Raw genomic sequence first — 10,438 nt, forward strand, 5'->3', positions numbered from 1 at the left:
GATCTTTTGTGTATTTAATTTGATATTTGGATATGTTGTTAAAGGCTATGTAGCCTAGATCTTGGATTTCATATAGCATAGATATTATGTTATTTTGAATTGGTAGATTAATATAATATGGGATATATTCATTGAAATGTTTTTAATTATAATTCTTCCGCATGCGATATGCATTATTTATGAAAGCATGAGGTATCAAATTGTGTTACAAGATGATTAGTGCATATTTGTATGGTTGTTCTAGGTTTTCATTTGTGATGAAAATAACATGTGACGCCCTTTTATTGTATGCATATTATACTCTATGAAATAATTGATATAATTTAGGGTTAGAAAAGGGGTATTACATTAGTGGTATTAGAGCATGGTCGACCAATTGGTCAAGGTCATTAATGTCTTTTATTCCCGTTGTATTAGATTTATGTATCTAACACGATCAATACTGTTTTGTCTGTTTTAGTTGTTGGTTGTATTAGGACGATGGTTGCTGGAAGGAATGGTGATGCTATTGCTGATGCATTGAGGATGTTGGTTGGATCTCTTTGTCAGATTCCTCAAGTGAATGCCGGTAATCGAAATGGTGATGATGATGAGTATTGTGCTTTGGGGAAGTTCCAGAGGAACAATTCACCTATCTTTGAGGGAGAGCATGAACCTGATAAGGCGCAAGCTTGGGTGAAGGCGATTGAGAAGATCTTTCGGGTTATGAATTATACTGATGCGCAGAGAGTGCAATTTGGTACTCACATGCTTGAGAAAGAAGCTGAGGATTGGTGGGGCAATACTGCTCAGAGATTTGAAGAAGAGGGTATTCAGATTACTTGGGATATTTTTTGCGATGCATTCTTGGAAAACTATTTTCCGGAAGATTGTCGTGGAAAGAAAGAGGTGAAGTTTCTTGAGTTGAAGCAAGGGAATGGAACTGTGGTGGAGTATGCTGCAAAATTTCAAGAGTTGATCAAGTATTGTCCTTATTACAATACTATGAATGCTGAGAGGTTGAAGTGTTTGAAATTTGTGAACGGTTTGAGGCATGACATTAAGAAGGCTATTGGTTACCGACAGATTACTTGTTTTGTGGAGTTGGTTAACAAGATTCGGATTTATAATGAGAATAGTAGGGAGAGTGCTTCTCATTATAAGGCTTTGAATGATAAGAAAGGTCAATACCGTGGGAAACCATATGATTATAAGAAGAAGAAAGCTGGTTATGATGGAAAGCCAAGTGGGGGAGGAACTAGTGCTTCAGTTAAGTGTTTCAATAGTGGTGTTGAGGGAAATCGTGTTGTTGATTGTCCCAAGGGTGGGGTGACATGTTTCAAGTGTGGCAAGGTTGGTTACAAGGCAAACAAGTGTGGAGTTGGTTCGAGTGTGACTTGTTACAACTGTGGTGAGCAAGGTCACATTAGTACCAAATGTGATAAACCAAAGAATGAGCAAGTGAAAGGGAAAGTGTTTGCATTGTAACATCACCTTGCTTGTAACGACTTATCAGTCAATGTGAGAGTGCTTTATAATGACGTTAAATCAACCTTATTAATAGTGCATCACTCATCATAGGAGAGAGACACTCTCTTGTTCTTCTTTCTCTCTTTCCAAGATTTAACGGCTGACATTGTTATAACATTTGAAATGACATTCTCTATTTCACTGAAATATGTTTCTCCTAAGATTGTATGCATCACTAAATGACATAGGAAGAAATGTTGTTGGCAAGCCTTCAAGTTAATAATTTCTATGATTCTTCAGCAGTACAAATTCACAAACACCCATCAAACTCTCGAAATGGATACTCTCCAAAGACTTAGAAAAATTATATCTCCCATTAGATTCTCAAAAGTCCCAAGCTTGGGAGAAACACTATTTCCTGTAGCAAGACCCCTGACAAAGAGACTTAAACCACCTTACCATAGTACAAAGTCATGACATCATGTTGGACATTGTATTCCTTTAGCAAAACAATTGAGGGCAATGAAATCCTTCAATGTAGTACTTAGTCTTGTGGAAGACCAAGATTAGCTCATTGCTGATCCAAGGGACAAAACGTATTTCTAAAGAAGAAACATTCTACATTAATATCATCTTCGTCACACTTGGCTAATAATTTTACTCCTAAATTCACCATAATATGATATTTCATCTCTCGAACAATAGGTGATACAAACTCTAAATAATTAAGTCCCTTGTATATATCAACTGAGCTCTAGAGAAAATATTGTTGACTTTAGAGTTATCTGATTCAGTGTCTGCTAGCTCTCTAAAATCAGCCTCATTTTTTTAGTGCCAATGTGCTAAGATAATTTCCCAACATCTGCTTGGACATCAGTCCCTTTAACAATGATAGAACAATTGACTTTGGTTCTAGAGTATTAATAAATTCTGCTATCACTAAAGTAAATAAAAAACATCCCTCTAGTATCTTTGAAGGAATTTGATAAAGATCATGATTTTTATTTGCAATAAATCATTTAGGTCATTTTAGAAAAATCATCAGCAGCTTCATAGGAAAGCCTTTGTTTGCCAAGACTCCCACCTTGTATTAACCTCATTAGTCCCCTAATAGGAAGTTCTATAACTTTGTCATCAGTCTGATATGTTACCACTTCTGGTGTGACATCTGGACTTTATCTTCCTTTGATATTTAAGAATGTGGATGAGAAAGTGGTTTCTTGTGGTACCCCCAATTAACAAAAGGCCTTAGAACTTATCCTTTTCACCAAACTTCATTCATCTCATTACTAGATATTCTTCCTTAATGAAACTCACCTTCAGACCTTGATCACATAACTGACTTGTGTTTGTCACACTAGTCATCAATCCTTTAGCAAGGAGAACATTATCAGGACTAGGAAACCATGTTTCATCCAGTTTCTCAATCCCCTTAACTACACGTTTGGCATTATCACCAAAAGAACATCTCTTCCAACATCCTGATGTGAACCATGTTTTAGCAAAAATGTTGCTAATCCTAAAACCATGGTACTAACACATAGCATTATCAAATATAAATCTCTCTATAGAAAATTCGATTGATTATATAAAATGCTCTTTTTAAAAACTTTATTGAGTTGATTAGCAAGGACTTTAGACATCACTTTGTATATCAGATTGCATAGCACAATAGGTATCTAGTCTTTCATGGAAATTTGGTCGTCGTCTTTTTGGGATTAAAATATTATTAGGCATATTGAGGCTTGGTAGAAAGAAACCAGATTCCAGCCGTGAACAACCTGCACTAAATATTTTTGGACCATAAGTACCCTAGAAATGCTGATAGAATCATGGATTAAACTCGTCTTAACCAGGAAATTTATCAACCAACATAGAAAAAATTGCTTCCTTAAGCTCAATAATAAATATGGCAGTCAACGTATCATTATCTTCTTTAGAGATGGTAGTCCTAGAAGAACCTACGCCTAGGAACTCTTAGCTTTCTTAAATAAATTCGTAAAAAGATCTCGTGCAATCATGCACATGCCATCATTCGATGGGCACACTTCCTCATTCAAATTCGTTAACAAAGTTATACTATTGACATTCTTTATGGATAATGTTGCAACATGATAAAATCGAGTATTTAGAAAACCATCCGAGTGTTGTAAAATAATTCATAATTTATATTTAGCCGTAAACCATTAACCAACCAATTTTTTTTAATAAGCAATTTGTATCTAGTAGGATTTGAACCTGAGATCTTGAGAGGAGCACAATCTCGGGACCCAACCGTTTCACCGCCCAATTTGATAATGTAAAAATAAAATTTATAAAATGTAACACATTAAAATATTTTATTCATTTTAATTAATGATTTTTTTATTAATTCCATAATTCCATGAAAAATTAATTCAATAATCAAATATTTAAAAATGAATTTATTTTATTTGAAAATTTTAATTTCATTGATGATGACTGTTGTTCTTGTTTTTGTTATATCTAAATTCTAAATATCTTATTGTTTTTATTGTATACCATATCTTATTGTTAAGGGTAAATAAAAGAAGAGAAGAGAAGTTGAAAGAGAGAAGAGAGAGAGGAATGAAGATGGGTCCAATGAAGAGGGGGCAGTGTTTGTTAGGTAACCCACCAACAAGTATCATGCATTAGGACGAAGCTCTTTCGCATCAACCATTATCTCATTCCAGTCCCCTATTTCATATGTCTTTGTTATATGCATCAAATTGTTACAAAACCCTAAGTTTAAGTACCCTGCCCTACCTTTATTTGTCCTTTTCCTTTACCATATAATATGTCCATTTACATCCCACATTTCCACTGTTCCTCCCACTATAGCTATCCTCTCTCTGTCTCTTTGCCAACTTCCTTCTCTTTGGCCCAGACCTTAGCTACTTACTACATGTTCAAATATAATACTAATTTAATATATAAAAAAATATTCAATTTTACTTGTAAATCTTCTTTAAAATATTATTTACAAAATTATATTGTAATAAATGATGGTTGCAAAATCATATTTACAAAATTATAATTGTAAATATTGTGATTATTATTATTGTGGTTGTTTTGATATAAATTGCGGCTATTATAGTATGAATTTTGAATGAAAAGAGATTGAAATATATGGTTGAAAGACATTTAACGTTAAAAAATTTCTTAGATAAAAATATTTTTAGATGTCTGAAAATTTATTTTTTAATGAATGTAACTAATAAAAAATTAGTAAAATTGTCTGATACGATTTTTTTTTATAATTACATGAATGATTTTAATTACACTGGGTTTTAATTTGATATGGTTACAACATTCACAATATTACGAATGCAATGATAGTTGTAATCTATAATATAAAAATTATTTAATCTTATAATTTAAAAAAAAAAGATTGATATAGATTTTAATTTCCTTCGGTTGTAAAATCATCATGTAGTTTTTATTTAATAATTATTTTTTCTTTTCATTTTTTATAAAAAATTCATGCATTGAAAATGTTGAACTTTTAGTTCAATCGGTGTGAGTTTGCAAAAATTAGTGAGTTCCACTTGTTTCTCTTTTCTTTATTTCACATCTAAATCAATCAAAAAGAATCTTTATCTCTCTCATATATCTATTTTTGTATTGAATTATTTAATAGTAGTAATTTTTTCACATTCAATATGTAAAACTAAATTCGTTTAAATTAGTTTAATAAATAATTATACAACAACATTTCAATTATAGAAATACAAGTTTAAAATCGCAACATTTTCATTTATTTATTTATTAATAAATTAAAATTTAGACCTTAGTTTATTTCTACCTTATCATTAAATCAATCACATCTTGATCTCATTTACTTCCGAAAAAACAAAAATATTCCTTACTTGCAAATTTCAATTACCCTGCAGCAGCTTCTTGATAAGTCGGTAACGACAAGTACCTACGTACGTAACAGTGATGCAGTTTGCTATAACTTCAGAATCCATGTGCAACTCAACATGACACTAGCCCACAGATTTCAAAACAACATCAAATACCTTCTTTATTTAAAAGACTTAATTTTTAACATCTTCTCCACCTTATATTAATACAGAAAAATTAAAAATTAAAAAATCTTATGACAAAACTCAACATATTTTCTATAAAGGGGGTATGTTTAGTGTTTTGATATAAGGTGACGTTTTATATTTTTATTTTATTTTAAGGTTAGTTATAGTGAAAGATAACTTAAATTAAATTATCTACACCATACTTATAGGCTAGTCTATAATCTATCTACCTATATAATATGTTTATTACACTATTCATATAGTGGCGCATGCTGTCATTTGTTTCTCAATTTATATATATATATATATATATATATATATATATATATATATATATATATATATATATATATATATATATATATATATATATATATATATATATATATATATATATATATAGGGTTAATAGCAGTTTACCCCTGTAATATGAGCGTGTTTCGGTTCATACCCCACCGATGCCAAAGGCAGGTTTTGGCAACGGTTTTTTTTTTTTTTTAAAAACCGTTGCCAAAAGGTAGGGAGGGGGAAAAACAAAATCCGCTAACATTACAGGGGTGAATTACTATTAACCCATATATATATATATATATATATATATATATATATATATATTCTTTTTGCATTTTAATAATGTAAAAATATTTTTTTGAATATATTGAGAACAAAGTCTTGCAATAGGTCGACCTATGATGTGTGTGAGTCGACTTATTGGTGTTTTGTGGCCAAAAATGCTTGTCTTGGTTGCATGTGCTCGATTTCTATGATTCCACTTAAGTTGCGGTTGATTTACAATATTTTGACAGCATGAAAACAACACCTTGCCCTCACACGAAAGAATAGGACTCTTCAGGAAATGGCCAGAACCATGATCAATGAGACAAATATGGCTAAACATTTATGGGAAGAAGCAATTAACACAACATGTTATATTCAGAATAGAATCTCCATAAGACCTACTCTAAATAAGACTCCTTATGAATTGTGGAAGAACAAGAAACCCAACATTTCATATTTCCATCCTTTTGGATGTATTTGTTATATTCTGAATACTAAGGATCATGTGGACAAGTTTGATTCCGAAGCTCATAAGTGTTTTCTTCTTGGATATTCTGAACGCTCTAAGGGCTACAGAGTATACAATACTGAAACTCTGATAGTTGAGGAATCAATCCATGTCAGATTTGATGATAAGCTTGGCATTGAAAAGCCAAAGCAGAATGAGAATTTTGCAGATATAGACACTTCTGATCCATATCATGAAGAACCTAGAGGAAAGAATGATTCAGAAGATCAAGTTGCTACTTCTTTAGAGAATCTCAAAATATCTGAAGAACCAATAGTCAGAAGATCCTCAAGAATCATCTCAGCTTATCCAGAGGATGTCATTATTGGAAAGAAAGATGATCCCATCAGAACAAGATCATTTCTAAAGAACAGCGCAGAGTCTCTATTTGGATTAGTGTCTCTGATTGAGCCAACATCTGTTGATGAAGCTCTGGAAGATACTGATTGGATCATTGCAATGCAAGAAGAGCTAAATCAATTTACAAGAAATGATGTGTGGGATTTAGTTCCAAGACCAAAGGATTTAACATTATTGGAACAAAATGGGTTTTCAGAAACAAGCTAAATGAAAAAGGTGAAGTAGTCATAAACAAGGCCAGACTGGTTGCTCAAGGTTATAGTCAACAAGAAGGTATTGATTATAATGAAACTTTTGCACCAGTTGCCAGGTTAGAGTCTATAAGATTATTAATTTCCTTTTCCACTCAAAATAACATCACTCTGTATCAAATGGATGTTAAGAGTGCTTTTTTAAATGGTTATATAGATGAAGAAGTTTATGTTCACCAACCTCCTGGTTTTGAAGACTCTAAGTCTCCATAACATGTTTTCAAATTTAAGAAATCATTTTATGGTCTGAAGTAAGCTCCCAGAGCTTGGTATGAAAGATTAAGTTCTTTCTTTCTAGATAATGGTTTCACAAGAGGAAAAGTAGACATAACTCTCTTCTGTAAAACATTTAAAAAGGATATTTTAATTTGTCAAATTTATGTTGATGATATTATATTTGGAACATCTAATGCCTCTCTGGGAAAGGATTTTGCTAAGTCTATGCAGGCAACATTTGAAATGAGTATGATGTGAGAGCTAAAATACTTTTTAGGCATTCAAATAAAGCAAACCTCTGAAGGAACTTACATACATCAGACTAAGTATGTCAAGGAACTTCTGAAGAAGATTAATTTATCAGACTGTAAGGAAGCTAAAACTCTAATGCATCCAACTAGCATTTTAGGTAAGGATGAGGTAAGTAAGAAGGTAGATCAGAAGATCTACAGAGGTATGATAGGATCTCTTCTCTATCTAATTGCTTCTAGGCCTGACATCTTATTTAGTGTTTGTTTGTGTGCTAGATTCCAATCAAATCCTAGAGAATTCCACTTAACTGCCGTTAAGAGAATTATTAGGTATCTGAAAGGTACTAGTAATGTAGGTTTGTGTTAAAGAATATTTGAAGAATTCAACTTAGTAGGTTATTGTGATGCTGATTACGCTGGAGATAGAGTTGAAAGGAAAGTACTTCTGGAAGCTCTCAGTTTATGGGAAGAAATCTGATCTCCTGGTACAGCAAGAAACAAGCCACAATTGCATTGTCTACAACTGAAGCAGAATATGTAGCTGGTGCTGGATGTAGTACACAAATGCTCTAGATGAAAAGTCAGCTAGAAGACTATCAGATATATGAGAGTAACATTCCTATATTCTGTGATAATACATCTGCTATTTTTCTTTCTAAAAATCCTATTTTACATTCTAAAGCTAAGCATATAGATATTAAACATCATTTTATTAGGGACTATATTCAGAAGGGTGTTCTTTCCTTAAACTTTGTAGATACAGACCATCAATGGACTGATATCTTTATAAAACCCCTTGCTGCAGATAGGTTTAAATTCATTCTGATGAATATTGGTATGGATTTATGCCCAGAGTGAAGTGATTGTGAAGCTCTGATATGTTTTTAGTCTGAAGAATATGTTTTTATGTTTTCAGATGTTCTGATTGTGTTTGTTCATAAGGACACTCTGAAATAGTTGTCTCTAACATTTCATGTGCCTAGTATGACTCAGAAATTCTGTTAAAGCAAAACAGCTGTCACCAGCTACCCCAAGATGATGACCACGTGTTCATCTAACCAGAAGGGACAATCATGCATGCAGTTGATGAGACGCCGCCCTAGGTAACTGTGCAAAATCTTTTCAAATCTTACGTTACCCCCCATTAACGTCATTCATCATAAATACATATTCTATAACTGTTGCATTCAGAACTTCATTGCATTTTATTTCAAATCCGTGTCTATATAACTTCATTTCATATTCACTTTCTCTCTTTTCACTCCTTCATTCTCTTCTTCGTTTATGCATTTTTCACAACTGTTTCGCCTTTACCAAAACCCTAAACCCATAAATCCTTGTTCTTCGTCTCAAATGGCTTCTTCAACATCAAACCCTTCATCATCTCAGCAACAACAACAATAACAACCTGCTTCATCTCACAACAACAACCAGCATTCACACCACCAACAAGAACCTGTCTGTTTCCGTTTGCAGATTTGGAAGTTCTCTGTGAACTAATGGTGATTTTAACAATCTCAAAGAACATGGCTTCAACATCAAAGCAAATATGATGGTTCAAGGTTGGGCAAACTACTTTGATCGTTCCACTGGGTCTGTTTACCCAGATTTGGTAAAGGAGTTTTAGATTCATGCTACTCTTGTTCCTAAGGCAATCATCTCCTTCGTCTTAGGGCAAGAAATCTCCATAATTGAAAATCTCATAAGGCAGTTACTGAATCTCAAGGGTTTGGGTAGAGTAACTAGTGCTATTGCTAGCAGAACTGACTGGGAAGCAGTTTGCTCTGAAATTTTTACATCTGGTCAAGGTTTAGCCAACACCAAGGATTTGAAGCCTCCATACAGAATTTGTGCAAATATTATTCTGGGATGCATTAATCATAGAAAAGCTTCAGTTTCTGGAACCTACATCAATCAATACCAACAGTTCCTTCTGTACTGCATTGGCAAGGGTCAGAGGATTGATTTACCTCACATTCTGTTCAATCATCTGTGGAACCACATGAAGGATTCAAGAGAGCAAGAAAGGCTGAAATATCCAAAGGTCAAGAGGAACACCATCCCTCTAGGTAGACTCATATCAGACATTCTAACAAAGAGTTGTATGATAGATGCTCTGAAGGAAGCTGGCGCAGCCCAAGATCTGGTAGCTATCTGTGGGAGTACTCTGGCTGCCCATAGTCTGAAGAAAATGAAGCTGATCAACAAGGTCAATTCTCCACCCAGAGTGGTAAGTGAAATTCTGTCAAGAAGAAACCCAGTGGATGACTTTCTGCTGTTCTTCAAGGAAGAACATCCCCAGTCTGTCCTCTTCTATCTGGAGTCATGCCTGAAAGACAACACAGAGTTTGATCCAGCTTGGCTACGAGGCAGAAGTCTTCCCTCTCTGGATGACTTAAAAAAGAAGAAGAAGAAGAAGAAGAGAAAGATTACTGGATACGATCCTTCAATTCTTCTTCTTCTTATTCTAAAGAAGAAGAAGAAGAAAAGTTCAGGTATTTCTATACCTAGTTCTGTATCTTCCTCTGTTAATATTTCTGAAAAAGTATCAACAGTTAACCCTGACTCTCTCAAACTCCCTAGATCATCTGAAGACATTAGGAAAATTATAGATGATATAGATCATATAGATGACTCTATTTTAGATTCTGATCTAGATCTTCCCCCACAACAAAAACAACCATCTTCTAAACTTCCATCATCTTCATCCACCACCTCAAAAGACAAACAACCAGTTCCACCTTCTGAACCTATTATTCTGAACCCTCTACCTCTCCATGTTATATTCCCAACAATACCCTCTGAAAACAT

At 33.5% G+C, this 10,438-nt stretch overlaps 1 protein-coding gene across 1 annotated transcript; it reads left to right on the forward strand.

Annotated features, from left to right (window-relative positions):
• Positions 1-480: 480 nt before the first annotated feature.
• Positions 481-1,808, forward strand: LOC131642712 (uncharacterized). The gene is made up of 4 exons (XM_058912932.1): positions 481-558; positions 619-808; positions 953-1,332; positions 1,698-1,808. Exons 1-4 carry the CDS (start codon positions 481-483, stop codon positions 1,806-1,808), a joined length of 759 nt encoding a protein of 252 aa, XP_058768915.1.
• The last annotated feature ends 8,630 nt before the right edge of the window (positions 1,809-10,438 follow it).

This window comes from Vicia villosa, unplaced genomic scaffold (assembly GCF_029867415.1).
Source record: "Vicia villosa cultivar HV-30 ecotype Madison, WI unplaced genomic scaffold, Vvil1.0 ctg.005655F_1_1, whole genome shotgun sequence".
NCBI lineage: Eukaryota > Viridiplantae > Streptophyta > Magnoliopsida > Fabales > Fabaceae > Vicia > Vicia villosa.

Excerpts from the sequence above, each read along its gene's own strand:
- LOC131642712 (XM_058912932.1), top strand. The coding sequence starts at position 481 with ATGGTTGCTGGAAGGAATGGTGATGCTATTGCTGATGCATTGAGGATG. Across the intron at positions 559-618 it reads CTCTTTGTCAGATTCCTCAA|AGGAACAATTCACCTATCTT; the intron begins GTGAATGCCGGT and ends GGGAAGTTCCAG. Across the intron at positions 809-952 it reads TCAGAGATTTGAAGAAGAGG|AGTTGATCAAGTATTGTCCT; the intron begins GTATTCAGATTA and ends CAAAATTTCAAG.